Below are 16,292 nucleotides of genomic sequence, written 5' to 3'. Positions count from 1 at the left end.
GCGGAGCTGTTATTGAAGTCGTCTGCAGAAGAGTCTTCAGTTGCAGATTCCTTCCCGTCTCTTAGGGATGCATAAAGCTCGCTGAACTGTGATTGACGCTCCCCTATCAGTAAGCCATGTACAGAAGCGTCGCGCTGCTACGTCACCACGCCACCTTCTAATTCCTTCTGACAGCACTTCCCACATCGGTCTCCCCGTGGGACGTTGCTCCAGACTAAGGACATTTCGGAGACAGTTTTCCTACTTGCCGCAAGAACGAGCCGTAAATCTGGATTTTGACAGAATTTAAAAAGATTTTTGTTTTCATAAAATTTTAGACAGTGGAAGCTGAAAGTCGGCAGCGCGGCTCAGCGAGGAGCAGCAGGCAGTTGCGCTTCTCTGCTTCGTATTGCAGTCAACACTTCTTCACGCAGTGTGTTTCCCTGGCATTTTCCTTATCCAAAAACCAAGTTACTCTACTTGCACAACTTCCAGTACAAATGGAGTCATGGCCAGTGGGACACACCCGTTTCCAAAGGGTTGCACAGAACCCTGATGGGTCCCATAGGCTTAGGGCTTATTCAGACTACCTTATGCAAAAAAACATGTGAAGTAGCCCTTATAATGGGGTCCATTGAATGTCAGTTGTTCCGGTGATTTTTGCTGTGAGGCCATGTTCACTTGGGCCAGATTTCCCCAATGAAAATCTGCATCATTTACAGTAGCAGAAGTGTGGCTGAGATGTTCAAAATCTTGTCCACATGCTATGGAAAAAATCTGCACTAAATCAGTACGATAATTGACTTGCGGAATTTTAATCCAGAGCGTATCAAATTTTTAGCAGTGAAAGCTTTCAGCTTTCTGTCATAGACTTCAATGGAGAAGCCAAAATCTGCACCAAAATTTAAAATTCCGCAACAGTACCTATGGATTTGGAGATCAGATATCCTCAGCAGATCTTCTACATAGGAAATCTACAACAGTAGCCATGAATTATTAAAGCTGATTTTACCCACAGAAGCCTGGCAGATTTAATGCTTTGGAAATCCTGAGAAGTTCCACAGCAAGTCCGACCCGTGTGACCGTACCCTAAGCTATGGTCACACAACGGAATTCGCAGCAGAATTTTCAGCACAAATTCCACCTCTAAAAATGGCTTCAAATGCCGCGTGTTTCTGCCGTGGTTTTTTCAGTGGATCCATGTGTGAACTGAGCCCTGGCAATGAGCAAATTCCACTTAGGGAATTACAATTTGGTCTCCACGTCGTTTTTCAACGTGGAAACCTGATTTTGATGAATCTCATCCCCAGTAGAACAAAGAAAACTTAACTTAACTTTCTCTAGACAAGTAATAGAATTGTATAACCGTTTTCAGTCAACTTTCAGTATAAACTTTGTATAGGCATATGATCAAGGCACGTCCGGTTTATTGAATTTGTGGGTGCATGCTGTCTACATCTTAAGACCCACACCCACAGTCTGTTAATCATGTGTGGCAATGGTACTATGTGGAGATTGAGAGTGTAATACACTTGCCCCCCTCTTATGTTCATACCAATCTGTCCGGAGCTACTGGGTATACACAGACTCTAATGTAAGACAATTTGCCCCCCCCATGAACTGCAAATCCACACTACACAAACAGCGAGGACATGTATTCATTCACACAGACTGATAAGCTTACCATGTAAAATAGAAACTGGGACCGCAGCTACACGATGGCCAAAAGCAAACAAAACACAGCTAAGAAAAACTCTTACTGCAGTTTGACGTGTTTTGGCCAGTGTCGGTCATCCGATGCCAACGACGATCCTCAGAACACAACACCTGTCCGATTTCCACTTGCATACTCCTTATATCCACCATGCATCACTTCATCCGAATTTCTCCTTTCTACTATTTGCCATTTTCGTATAACTATTATCCCGAAATTATCACTGTTAAACGTTTTCCATCTTTCAATGTGCAGATACTCCTCAGAACTTATGCCTACTGTCTTCAACATCCGCTCGCATCCCTTTACTGCATCTTTACCTTTTCTGTTCTACTAATTTTTCTCATGGTCTTCCTGAGACCCCGATTTTGTCTTTTCCCAATGAGTCCCCCATGACTTGCCTCAGGCCTTTCCCCGCAACTCACAACACTGGTCAGTTTCACCCTGTTTCTCTTCTCGTAATTGGGAAAGACCTCCACTGCTGGCACACTTATATACCATTGGCAGACTGTATAGGTCTGGGCCAAGCCTCTTCACACGCTACACAGAATACAGGTATTCCCTATAGGAAAAGAGCAGTCGAGTATCCCTTTTCTCTGGTCTTGCACCACTTTTATTAACCACACAAAGAATGTACAAAACAACAGTTTTAATACAATCAAAAGTGCAATTTAATGTTCAAGTTTGTATGTCATTCTCCACTCTTAAAAGCCTTCGTCTTTCTCCTCTTTTGGCAAACGGTCAGGGCAGTACAGGTTACTAACTGGGGGCTACAAGATAATTACATACTTTCTGTAAAAACAAGTCTCTGTTCCTAGTCCCAAGTCAACACTTACACAAACAGTCAGGCATCTATATTCATTACTTCAAAGACAACATAAAAACCACACAAGATATCTACCTCATAGTTCTTTGACACTGACATGGGGAGGATCATTCCAGAGAGGGACAAGTGGTTTAGATGAAAGAATAAAACTTATCACTGTTACGATCGTGTGGGCAAACTAAGCACTGGGCCCACATGATCGTGACCAAAGAGGAGAAGGATACACAGATGGACTAGGGGTCAGAATACAGATCGGGTGTCCGCCCACCAACAGACGGGTAGCTATACAGGAACCGGAATCAGGCGTCCACAACCAATGGTTGGGTGGCTTAGACAGACAGGGCCCTACATCCGCCTACCACCGGACTAGGGGTCAGAATACATGTGTACCAACATAGCAGGATAACATATCAACAGAGTAACATACTCAGAACATAGTACAACATAATGCACCCCCACTTACAAAAGGGGGGGGGGCATTATGTTACGATCATGTGGGCAAACTAAGCACGGGGCCCACACGATCGTGACCAAAAGAGATGGATACGCATGGGTTACAGGCAACTGGCCCTGTCCTACAAGGGAGGATGACATGGCCTTACCTAAGCGGGGACATTGCCCCAATAAAGGGCGGTCCAGCGGTCTTCGGAACTTAGCCCTAGCTGATCCTAGGAACCACACCACAGAACAGGAGACACACATGCCACATAACAGGGACAGAACAACAGGACACACAGAGCAGGGATCACAGCATACAGCAGCCAGAATGCAAACCTAATAGCAGATGATAAGCTATATATAAATACCAGGTATTAGTTGACATTTTGTACAAAACATGGAAGCTAGCAGGCCACTTCACGGCTGCTGGTTAAACTGCTAGTCCCAACACTAACCAGGAGTCCAGCTGCAACAGGACAGAACAGAACACACTTCACATAGCAAGCTGCAACAAAACTGACAGAAAATAAACATACAAACTGACATGAACCAGCAAGACACAGGTCACACAACAAGCTGCAACAGGACAGAACAGAGCACAGGTCACACAGATGGAACTCACAGCAAGTCTATGTGTCATACAGGGGGGATAGACAGTCAGCCACCGAGCTGACCCAACTAACACACAGAGAGAGACATAAGACGTTTGGAGGCCGCACCTGTAAAGGGGGAAGGAAAAGGGGAGCTGCATGTACTGCAGACCAGGACTACAGGTGTCCAAACCGTCATTAGGGAAGCAGAGAGACGCAACAGACCTGAGTGGGAACATAACAGATACATCCAAACAGTACAAGACCAGCTTCAGACTGACAAGAGCTGGGTTTATATGTGCTGAAGGCTAAAGGGGATTGGCTGCTGGAGATTACCACACCCAGCCAGCTCAATTACCCCTCAACCACCTGTAGCTGTGCTGCTAAGAAGCTTAGAACTAAAGTTCCCAGCAACACACGTAACAATCACCTTGTTGGAGCTTCTTATTTGTCCATCTCTACTGTGTATGGAAGTCCCTTCGAGGTCCGAAGAAGGTGAAGACTACTTCTGTGTCCCAGTTTTTTGGCACCAATTTCTGTTAGCAAATTTGTGCTATTAGATATACTGTGGGTGCCTAATTTGGTGTGGTTAGTACGAGCTCAGAGAATCAACACACATAACATATCATGAAAGGTGTTCCTTAAGCTGACTCTCCTTTATTATATTGTTCAGCTTTTAAAAAGTATTTAAAGGAAAAGCTACAGCCTACAGAGGGGCAATCGCAGAAATAGCAAGTTTTGTGATAATATACAACCAATTGTAACTTAAATTTGTATCAATCTACTAGCATTTAACCTATTGGCATACGACCAATTAACAATAACCCTTGCACATGCTCTTTGTTTGTTCTCTACCAATATTTCAGCTCAAGGCTCCCATGTTATCTGGCATCTGCTTATGGTTTAGGGGATGATAATAGACTTGCACCTTACAGTGTGCTACATCATCATTGTAGAGCTGATTTGAACTGGTTCTTCTTCTGGAGAATAAAAAGATCACATGCTGAAGATAAATCATTCCCTTTTAGGTAGAAACTGTTTCACTCTGCTCTCATTACGTAAGATACAAAGGCAAAACTGCATTCTTAGGACAGATTTCTGCCGCGTTTCACGCAGTGGAAATCCGGGGCGTTATCCCGCAGCTATTAGGTTCTATTGAACTGCCAATGTTCACGCTGCGGAATTCTACGCAGCATTAAAGAAATCGCGGCATGTTTTAATTCTTGCGGAAAAACGCGCGGCCAGCTTCCATTGTAGTTGATGAAAGCCGTCCGTCACGTGATACTTCCGTTGTAAGCATGCACGCTGGCTCGCCGGACGGGACTCCCACGGCGGATCCAGAGAGGTGAGTATGGGGTCTTTAGGGGGCCGTGTCGGACTCCGCTGCAATATTCCGCTGGCAGAGTCCGACACAGCTGTGGACATGAGGCCTTAGTGTGTGTGGTTGGTTTCTTCAGAGTATTCCAATTGCTTCTCAGAAATGAGTTTCTATGTATCTAAACAAAACTTCTTAAGACCAAATTGATAATACTTAATTTGTCATTTCCCTAACACAATGTAACAGGCAATCATCTGAGATTTATGTCATTTATTTTTATTGGTTTGGTTAAATTGTTTTCTCTTTTTTAATCCTTTTTTAGAATCTGAGGATCGGTGGATTACCTTCAAGAGCACCTCCGCTGCCGTGGCTTGTAAGTTTTAGGTAGACAACAGTGATTAAAAAGTCCTTTTAATCTTCGCAGTAGTCATGGAATATTGATAATCTATCTTGCAGCAAAAATGGTACAATGCTAAAGTAAGAGGATTTTGCCTGATAGTCCGGCACATTGTGTGTCCATGTACAGCTCCCGAGGATGATGGTGAAGTCACTGATGCACCTGACAGCATCTACATGCACACCCTAGGGCAGTAGTGTTGATCTGCCAATGCTGGATGTCTGACATGGGTATGAGGGGCTTCATCATCGTGTTCAGGAGCAGCAGTGGAGCTGGTAAGTATATACAGTACAGGTATATGGGAGCACTGAAAATTGCACGTTTTTTCAATAGTAAAGCTATAGAAATCGCATTGCACTCATGTGAAACTTACATTTACATACAAGTGCGATGAGATTTTTTTTTTTTTTTTCCGCCTGCCATAGGAAAGAATGGCTGATTCTTGCACAAGTATCAACCAAAGTAGGGCATGCAGCGATCTTTCTATCTTGAACCACCAATCCGAGAGAAAAATTGCTCTTATGATTTTAAATAATTTAAATCAATCAGTCATTTTCACGCGCGATATCTGACCATAATCCAATGGGTCACATCTCGCATGTAAAAATCACCAGTGGGAATGCACCCTTAAGGGGTATACCAGAAGCATTTGCCACCTATCAACTGTATTGGTGATGCATGCCGAATCGCTGAGCATCCGTCTGATCAGCAAGGGGACCCCCAACCCCCGTACTCCTCCAGCCACAAACAAGCAGCTAAGAGCAGTTTGAAGCGACTGACAGTCGACAGCGGCAGCCCTGCAGCTGTGACTCCTGAGGACGGCAACTTTTGTCAGCTTTGTCTGTGCTAGGCAGAAGTTAACAGAATGGGAAGACCGATTTCAATTTTGCCGAATCCTTGTTTATGTCAAATATAAAAGGTCTGTATGTTAGAGAAAGCCGATGATGCCTTCCTTCATCACTCATCAGCCTGTCATGTTATTGGACACTTTCCTGACTAGAGCTGGCGTACTTTCCGTTGACCTTTTCATAGATTGATATTGAGAATTGCAGTTTAGATGCTAAAACTTCTGTTCATCCATGTTTACCAAAGTGACCTTTAATGTGTCTGGATTGGATCCTATCTAATTATCTTTCTGGGTGCGGCCCCTAAGTTTACATATCTCACAGCAGTTAGTAGCATTTCCATGTAGTGGGGTTTGAGGCCTTGATCAGGTCCTCTTCTTGAATTAGGGTGTGATCACATGTAGCTGATTTGGTACAGATTCTTGTGCAGATCTGCAGAAGATTTCACTCTTCTAAATGAATTCCTATTGAAGGGGGTGAAATCTGCTACAAATCTGCAACAATATCTGCACCAAATCAGTTACATGTGAACGCACCATTAAAGCAAGACTTCTGGGACAACATTCTATCCTGGGAGCAGATGACAGGTGTGCTTTACCTGCTGCTGTTCTTCTGTACCTTTGTCCCTCTGATGCACAGGGTTCTGGTTTTAGTCATTCTGCCACAATCTTTCGACCACCTAATTTCCGCAGTGCATTGGTAGTGTTGGTCTACCGATTCACTACGCCTGCTCTCTGACTGGTCAGTGATGCTTACCTGACTGGCAGCAGCCAATCAGAGAGTAGCACATGGTGTGCATTGGGTAGTGAGAAGATTGTGGTGGTAATTTTGGACAACTGAAAGTGGGACCTGGAATTGATGGAGAATGCCAATAAGAGGTATTTTCGCAGGACCTGAGGCTGGCTTTAAAGGGAACCGGTCATCAACTATAAGCACCATAAACTAAGTTTATGGGCTTACAGAACAGGGCTGAGATCCAGGAATGGGTATTTTGTATTTACCTGGCTCCCAGTTACCTCACTGTCAGCCATGGAAACTGGCAGTCAGTCAGCGCATCGGTCTCACCTATACGGTCAGTGCGTGCGCACACCAATCAAGAAGAGTGTGCATGCGCCCGCTGACTGCTTAGATGAGCCCATTGCACAGGCTGAGTGCCAGTTTCCAGGGCTGCCGTACTTTCTTGTACCTCAGCCGGACTTTCTATACTGCTTCTAGGTGATGACAGGTTCCCTTTAGCTCCATATTTTAGCAGCCAGCTGATACAAGAAGTAAGATTTGGCGCAGTTTAATCCATCAATAACGTTTAGTAACTCATGTATTTCTTTGCAGCTGGATATGAAATATCTGTCCCCATTGTTACTGGCATATGAAGATAGAATTAATGAGAAGGATAACCTGATCCTGGCAGTGGAGGTGAGTTGTAATTTACTAGCATGCAGTGACGTTACGTGAAGTTCTCATTCTAGGGTTTATTCACACAGACAACTGTTTACGTATTTCAAAACCATTTTTTGACCGCACAGCACACAACCAATAAAGCGGAATTTGGCTGCGCTGTGTGATTAAGCCCATACAGACTTCTTTTCAAACATTCGGTACTTGCTTAAAAAGTTGTCCAGGATTAGAAAATCTTGGCTACTCTGTTCCAGAAAACGGCGCCACTGCCGACCATGGATAGTGTCTGGTATTACAGCTGAGCTCCATTACAGTGAATGGGACTTATTATCAGTACCACACACAACGAGTTGACAATTGTCATCCCGCAAAGTATAGGGTACAACTTGCTGATCATGGAATTCTCACTGAGATCCCCGCATATCTCAAGAACAGGGGTCCCATGTCCCTCGTTCTCCTCACTGTAAGGTTACTGCAACCCCCCACCACCACCTCCTCACAGTGAGGAAGAGACTGAATGAAGAGCTGGTTGCACAAGTACTCCAGCGCCTCATTCACTGTCACTGCGAAGACACCCAGCGGCAGCCATTCGGGTATTTCCGTCAGCCTCACTGAAATGAATGGAACGGTGACCACGCATGGACGGCCAGCGCTCCATTCAGACTGACGGCACTGTGGAGGGAGACGTGACCCCTGCAGTGACAGGAGAGCGGGACATGGGAGTCCCGCTCTTTAGATTGGCAGGGATAAGGAATAACTTGAAATTCTGGTACAACCTCTTTATTGATGCCCAGTAGAGTTTTCTATGTAGTTTCCCTGTACAGGCAACACAGCCCGTTCAATCAGATGCCATTTAACCAGCACTGCCCTCGTATTGTCGCAGTAATGCAGAGTACCCAGGGGGCGCCGTATCCAACTAGGTGGCACGTGTGCAAATCGAAAAATAGCATAAAGTGTGGAAAGATGACACAGTCTTGCCACACCGATCCTGTATGTCTGATGAGCCTTTCTCTTGTTTGTTGGTGAAAATTACATTTGTCAAACCTTTAGATTGATTGTTTAACCCTTTAGAGATTTACTCCTTCTTAAAGGGGCAGTAACTTTTCAGACAACTCTTGCTGATCTTTTGTCTGCCTCATCATTTCTGTAATATACTTGTATTAAAAATTTTGTTGCTTTACCACTAAATATTGTTAATAGTGGCTGCCACTAGGGGTCTCCCTTCTGGCTTCTCTGCAATGCATTGTCTGTTGTTAGGTGCAGAGCTTCTGTTGTGCCAAGGACAAATGGACAATTGTAACTTTAGGAGGAGCTATCTTCACAGGCTGACAGCGCTGCAGACACTGTGATAACGATCTCCACAGTCTCTGCCTTTCCTGCTGTTATAACGTGTGGGTTTGTGTCTGTGTAGGTTTACACACACACATTATAGTGGAAGTCAGAACAGTGAACTACTGGCAGAATGCTAAGCTTGCTATATGCCCCCTCCCTTATAGTGGATTGCAAACGGCAGAACAGAAGAATGGGGAAGAACGAGAATTTACAGACCGGAAACTGGGTTGGGTGCAAACGACAGCTTTAAGGTTCACCCCTTCCCAAAATGTATGGCTCTATGTTGGCTATACAGACGCAGTGTTGTCGGTGAGCACTAGAGCCATTGATACAGGACACATCACTGCAGCCATGTAATGTATGTTCAGCATCGTGGTAATGGTGGCGGTAGTGGGTATACAGAGGTTGTACAGTGGGGGGGCTTTCACACATACAGAAAAGCAGCAACACTAAAGGGCTTATTTACTAGTCAAAATACAACAGTTTCTCGTGTAAATTAAACCAATAAACTATCTTACATGCAATGGGCACATTTGTTATGTGCTGACCATTTCAGACAGTTTTTCCCATTGGTCCAAAAAAGGCGCATGACCTAAATTGCTGCAAATTGTGCCAATATTTTGTCTGCACGGCATAATAATGTTCCCGTTTGGCGAGTGCGAATGCACCCTAACAGATGTTTTGTAGATATATTCTATAAGCAACAGACCCATATATTTCATTCTACCGATAAGACATCCAGTAGCGCCAGTATTTGCGCAGGTTTCCTGCACCCAGAGGGTAGTAAAGGGTTAAACACCATGTTTCTAGTTAGTTACTGATCCTTAATGTCCATCTCAGCCATCTCGCTCGCCGCTGAGATACTTCTATTCCTCTTCATATGGATTTATAGAACCTAATAATGTGGAAATGACTCGAGGTTCAGTGACTTAAAAGCCGTCGGCGAGGAGATTGTGGGATTCTGATACTGATTGGAAAGGCTTTCTTTTCCCACCTGACTGAGTATAATGAAGCACGAAACCACAAGCAAATCTAGGATTTAGATCGCCGCGTCGCTTCACATCCTACACAGCCGCCATTAGCCGGAGTGCCGATATTTATACTTCTATTTCTGCAACCTGATTCTATTCATTGCCCATTAATCACCAAGCCCATTTGGGCCTTAAAGAGAACCTGCCGTGTCCTCGTTGTCAGGGGGGGTCGGTTGCAGAGCTTAAATGTATTTTTGTTTACTCACCCGTGTTCCCCAGTATAGGCATTTCTTAGATTAATCTCCCTGCACTGTGAATGTGTCAAGTGGGCGGTCTCCACCACTTGCTGTCAAGGGGTGTCTTTTGACTTGATTAACAGTGAGCAGTGTGGACCTCACACTTGACACTTTGACCGCATCTGGAGCCGAATCTAAGATGAGCCGGTATGAGGCAACAGGGGTAAGTGTAAATAAAAGAACGGCATTGTTGGAGTTAGCAGGACCTTGGCTGTAAAGTTATGCAGTTAGCCCCACTGATGTGAGAACATGACAGGTACTCTTTTAACCCCTTGATGCTTCAGGGCGTACATGTACGTCTTGTGCGCATGGCATTAATATTGTGCATGCTCGGAAGCCAAGCCCGCTTCATACGTGATTGATGCTGGAGTTCACGCTGATCACGGCTGTAAACCCTTTATATGCTGCTTTATATTCTGACGGCAGCATTTAAATGGCCCAATTGGTGATAGGAGGTCCCAAATTGCCTTCCGTAATGGAATCACGAGGTGTTGTCCTGCTATCACGTTTCCTGCAGGAACATCATAAAGTTTTCCTAATATATAGCAATTCTCATTGCTGTGTGTGTGTGTGTGTGTGTGTGTGTGTGTGTGTGTGTGTGTGTGTGTGTGTATATATGTATACATATAACAAGGTTGGTTTGTAATCTCAGTGTTTTGCAGTTTCTTCTTAAATTACAAATGGGGGAAAGAGTTTTGTTTAAAGTTTTAATATCCTTTAATTCTTACAATCATTTTTTTTCCACTTTTTAAAAAAAAAATTTTTCCCTCTTACTAAAGTACCACAGTATATGGTACAAGCCTCTCAGGAAGCTTAAAAAGTAAAAATATTTTACTATTGTAGGAAATAAAGGATATTAAAAGTTTACGCAAAACCCTTTCCCCTATTTGTAATTTTTTTAAAAACTGAGATTACAGAAAAGTGAGAAATGCTATATGTTAACAAGAGAACCATTGGCCACCTGATAAATCCACAGCCGCTCCAAAGGTCATGTTACCACTGCAAAGCCCACAAGACAATCAGAGCGGTGATGCTCAGCGACCGGGGATTGATCAAGTGAGTGACGCTTCCTTTGTTATTAGATGCCGTTTCCCTCCCCATTTGGACAGTTTTTTTCCCCCATCGGTGTAAATTTTTTTCTCTATTCCGCCATAGGAATGGAAAAACAAAATGCAAACTGGTGACAGATCCATCACATAACTGACTTGAATTGCGCCAGGCGGACCCCATGGACAGACTGAGGTTATGGGGTTTTTGCCACTTTACCAGAACCAAAAATGCAATTTTTTTTTTCTAGCTGTTTTGCTAGAATCTGCAGCCGAGACTCCACAACGCAGGTGTGACCACGCCAAACGTCTTTATTTTTCTCCTTATAATGTATTTTTTTGTGCTCCTGTGTGCTAATACATTATGATCGGTGATGATCGGTGTCACGATGACACAAACTGTTCTTGGACAACACTTAGTATGCCCAAAGAGCAGGCTTAGCGCTCATTCACACAGGCGTACTTGCAATCCGTATTTTACTTGTATTTTTTATTCAGGTAATACAAAGAGCAGAATACGCTCACAAGAAATGCAATAAGCAGGGAATATGCACAGTTTCGGTCAGGACCCTGCAGTCCTTTCAAGGTTCCTAGGGCTTCCTGCATGATTGTGTCACTGGAGTCCCTCGTTGGAGTTTCCCTTTGACACAACAGAGTCTCTCTTGACAGTGGCAATCAAGGAGTTAAAGATACTCTGTCACCTGCTTTTAGCCCTATGAGCTAATCTTATGGACTAATAATAGGTGACCCGCGGAGTCTGGGGATGTACATGTTATATTCCCTTCCCCGTTGAACCACCGCTCAGTGCATTGAGGGCGGTCCAAGTAGTCCGCTCGTTTTAAAATTAGAACAGGCAGACTACTTGGCAGCGCCATTCAGTGCATTAAGCGTCAATTTCCAACGCTCACACTGGTGGAACAACAGGGCAGGTACAAGTATAACGCATCCCAGCTGCTCACCTACTTTTTTTTTTTTTTTTTTACTCGTTTTATTGAGCAGTATATATTTTGTACATTGCATGAATAAACAACTTTTTAAACAGTGTGTATTACATACACTAACAAGTACTTTAACTTTGCATACATCAGAAAGCTCTTTGGTATCAGTGTTCGGTACTCAAATACGTTACATTTTCTCTATATTTACCCAACATATCTTAATACGTACATCTGTAATGTTCGTAGCATTGTTACTCTTTTTTCCTGCCGAGCCTGGGTGGGGTTTGTCTTAATAAATTTTGGAACATTTCTTGTGTGAAGTTTGTGTTTGTTTGTCCCGCACCAAATCCCCCATACCTTGTCGAATTTTTAAGGATATTTCCTGTTTTTGTGAACTATTTTCTCGTATGGTAGGATGGTATTGATAATACTCTGCCATTTTGTAATTGTCGGGGGGGCGCCTGTCCATCCATCGTAGCACTATAACTTTGCGGGCATAGAATAATACTTTAGTAAGGAATATTTTATCATAGTGTTGCCATTGTTCCTCATCTATGATCCCTAACAGACACATTGCTGGATCCAGCGGTACTGGTATTCCCATCAGTTGGGTTAGGAACTCTGTGACCTCTTCCCAATACGTGTATACCATCGGACATCCCCATATTAGGTGGTTAAAGTTTGCGTTTGTTGCGCGACATTGGTGGCACTGACTGGTAACTGATCTGTTCATTTTGTGGAGTCTAGTTGGTGTCAGGTAACATTGGTGCAGGATATATAATTGGGTTAGTTTGTTGTTTGCGGCTGGTGAGACTCCGGTGTTCCCAGCCATTGCGATCTCCCAGTCCTCATAAGTCAGTGTTGGGATAAGTTCTCTCCATCTTTCCAGCACCACCATTTGTGTATTGGGGATCTTAGAGTATAGCAGATGGGTATATAACGTCGAGATTAGGCCCCTAGGGCCCTGTGTGCGCAGTATACCTATTAGTGGGTATGTGGAGAAGGGTCTTCTGGGTTCTGGGAATTGCGCTGTCAATGAGTGTCTGAGTTGTAAAAATCCTGTTCTGGGTACCTGGTATATTTGTTGCAATTGCTCAAAGGAGACTAGTGTCCCATCAATATATAGGTGTTCCAATGTGGTAATTCCCAGATTTAACCAAAATTGTCTGTCTGGTAGGTTCAATAAATGCGGCAGCGCTCTGTTGTTCCATAAGGGGGTTTCCAAGGGGGTTTCTTCTCGCCCCGTCAGTTTCTTACATGCCCTCCAGACACTTGTTGCGAGTCTGTGAATGGGCAGCATTTGTTTCGTCAACAGTCCTGGTTTTTCCAGGATGATCCAAAGGGATGCCTCCAAGAGGAAGTACATCAGGTGGTGCTCGGAGTTCGGGAGAGAGGCGCCCGACAGCCAATAGCGTATATATCTGACTTGTCCCGCCAGGTAATATATTTTGAAGTCCGGTAGTGCCATTCCTGCTAGTTCTTTGAGTTTTTGTAGGGTTTCCATACGGAGTTTAGCTCTAGCTTTCCCCCAAACAAACGATGTTATGAATGAGTTAGTTGTTTTGAAGAATTTTTGTGTTATAGTTATTTCTGCATGTTCTAGCCGGTATAGATATTTGGGGAGAATTATCATTTTAATAAGATTTATGCTACCTGCTACCGATAATGGCAGGGGGCTCCAGGCTTTCAGTTTTAATTGCAGGGTTGTTATTAGGGGTGCGATGTCTAGATCAAAGCTCTGGGTGTGGTCTCTAGTAATGTAGATCCCCAAGTATTTAAATTGAGGGACAATTTGCAGGTTGTGGTATACCTCCCCCGTCCTCCACTCCTCCTCTCTCAGCGGCATAAGGGTAGACTTCTGCCAGTTGAAACGTAGGCCTGAGAAATTCCCGAATTCGTCTATCTGGGAAATGGCCAATGGCAGGGTGCTTTGGGGTTCTGACATGTAGAGTATTATGTCATCCGCATACAATCCTATCTTGTCTTCTCTAGGTCCAATCTGGATCCCCCTATACAGTGTGTGTTGTCGAATTTTTAGGGCCAGAGGTTCTATGGCAATCGCGAATAGGAGGGGGGAAAGTGGGCAGCCTTGTCGGGTCCCCCTGTGGAGTGGGAAGGAGGCGGAGATTAGGCCATTTGCCACTACTCTCGCCGTCGGTGCACTGTACAGGATAGAGACCCACCTGATGAACGGCTCCCCAAACCCAAATTTCCGCAGTGCCTCCATCAAATATGGCCACTCCACTGAGTCAAATGCCTTGGCAGCATCCAATGAGGCCAGGGCCCAGTTTTCTCTCCACCTCCGTCCGACCTATGTGATTACCTGCGTCCTTCTAATGTTGTCTGATGTGGACATTCCCGGAATAAATCCGGATTGGTCTGGCTGTATGATATCCTTAATTGCTTGGTTCAGCCTGGAAGCCAGTACTTTGGTAAGGATTTTATAGTCTGTATTTAAGAGGGAGATAGGTCTGTACGACCCGCACTCCTCCGGGTTCTTTTCAGGCTTTAGTATAAGGACTATATTGGCCTCTAGCTTCGACTCTGGAAGGTGTCCTTTCTCAAATATATCCTCATATAGTGAAAGTAGTTGCACTGTTATTCCCTCTCTGTACTGAAGATAAACTTCTACTGGTATGCCGTCTGTACCCGGGGTCTTATTTTTTGCCATGTCCTCCATTGCCTCCTGTATTTCTTCTATTGTGACAGGGCCATCTAAAAGGGATCTATGTGTTTCTTGTATTACTGGAAATGTTATGTTGGTTAGGTAATTCTCTAGCTCTGTTGGGGTGTAGTTAATCTGGGACTGGTATAGGTCGTGGTAGAATTGTTGAAATCTTTCTAGTATATCTTTGGGGTTTGTGAGTATTGTGCCCTCGGTTGATTTAATCCTTAATATGGCCGGGGAAGTAGTCTCTTGTCGGGCCATATATGCTAGCAATTTACTGGACTGATTACCTAGCTCAAAAAAGGACTGGCGGGTGAGGAATAATTTCCTCTGAGCCTTTTTTTTCAAATGCATCAGATACTCTCTACCTACCTGTAGCCATTTATCTCTTTTAGCATTTGAGGGATCGGCTATAAATTCTTTTTCTAGTTGTTGGCATTGTTGCGCTAACTGTTCTTCCTCTTTAGCTGCATTTTTTTTAATGAAGGAGATTGAGGATTTAAAGCATCCTCTAAGGCAGGGGTGGGCAATTAATTTTCCCATGGGGCCACATGAGAAATTGGAATGGTTTTAGAGGGCCAGACCAACATACGAAGGCTCCATGCACATTGCCTTAATGGGGCCGTATTCCAGCCGCCCGATTTGCGGCCAGAAGCCTTGTCCATTTTGTTAACTTATGTGCTGTTTAATAAAGTTATTCAAGCCTACGTCATTGGTAGAGGTGCTTGAATAAGTAAGGCCTGAATAACTATTAGCACAGCACAGAAGTGAACAAAATGGACAAGGCTTCGGAGTGCATAGTTTCGCTGCTTCCCGTTGCTGACACCGGACTCATTGGTGAGTCACCAGGACACTCTTTGCGGGCCGGTCCGAGCTATTCAGCGGGCCGGATGTGGCCCGCGGGCCGTGCTTTGCCCAGGTCTGCTCTAAGGTATGGCTTAAAGGCTTCCCACACCAGCATCCTATCCTGGCTTGCTTTGTGTGCCTCGTAGTATATTTGAATTTGGTCTACTATTCGGTCATTTGGGCCAAGCAGCAAGAGCCAGAACGGGTGTATTCGTTGCTTCCTAATTACAGGGGGGCCTGGGTTTTTGAGAACCATGCGGATCGGTGAGTGGTCTGAGACCCCTCTTGGGAGAAATTCTATGGACTCTATTTTTGCAAATAATAGGGGGGATCCAAATATATAGTCTATTCGGCTCAATGCATGATTATGGGCTGCATGGCAAGAAAACTCCTGCTGGTGGGGGTGGAATGTTCGCCATAGATCCAGCCATCCCGCCACCGAGATCATAGAGGCCAGGCGAGTCGGGCTTCCATCTCCCGACCCCCGAGCACCCCCTCCAAATCTGTCCAGGTGTGGGTCCATAACCATATTCATGTCCCCTATATAGATAGTCGTTGCATCTGGTGTGAATGAGGCAAATTGTATGCCTTCTGCCAGAAGGGTTGTTGACGTTGTTGGTGGGTTATAGTAACATAGGATCTGCCAGAAGGGTTGTTGACGTTGTTGGTGGGTTATAGTAACATAGGAATACA

At 44.4% G+C, this 16,292-nt stretch overlaps 1 protein-coding gene across 1 annotated transcript in view; it reads left to right on the top strand.

Annotated features, from left to right (window-relative positions):
* Positions 1 to 16,292, top strand: part of CEP89 (centrosomal protein 89) — a 126,119-nt gene that overhangs the window by 36,148 nt on the left and 73,679 nt on the right. The window contains exons 9-10 of the mRNA XM_066583931.1: positions 5,188 to 5,238; positions 7,437 to 7,520. Of these exons, the coding sequence (XP_066440028.1) occupies positions 5,188 to 5,238; positions 7,437 to 7,520 (135 nt within the window). The remainder of the gene's footprint in view (positions 1 to 5,187; positions 5,239 to 7,436; positions 7,521 to 16,292) is intronic.

This window comes from Eleutherodactylus coqui, chromosome 11, assembly GCF_035609145.1.
Source record: "Eleutherodactylus coqui strain aEleCoq1 chromosome 11, aEleCoq1.hap1, whole genome shotgun sequence".
Taxonomy (NCBI): Eukaryota; Metazoa; Chordata; class Amphibia; order Anura; family Eleutherodactylidae; genus Eleutherodactylus; species Eleutherodactylus coqui.
The sequence above is the reverse complement of the archived record's forward strand: the minus strand, read 5'-3'. Positions and strand labels throughout refer to the sequence as shown.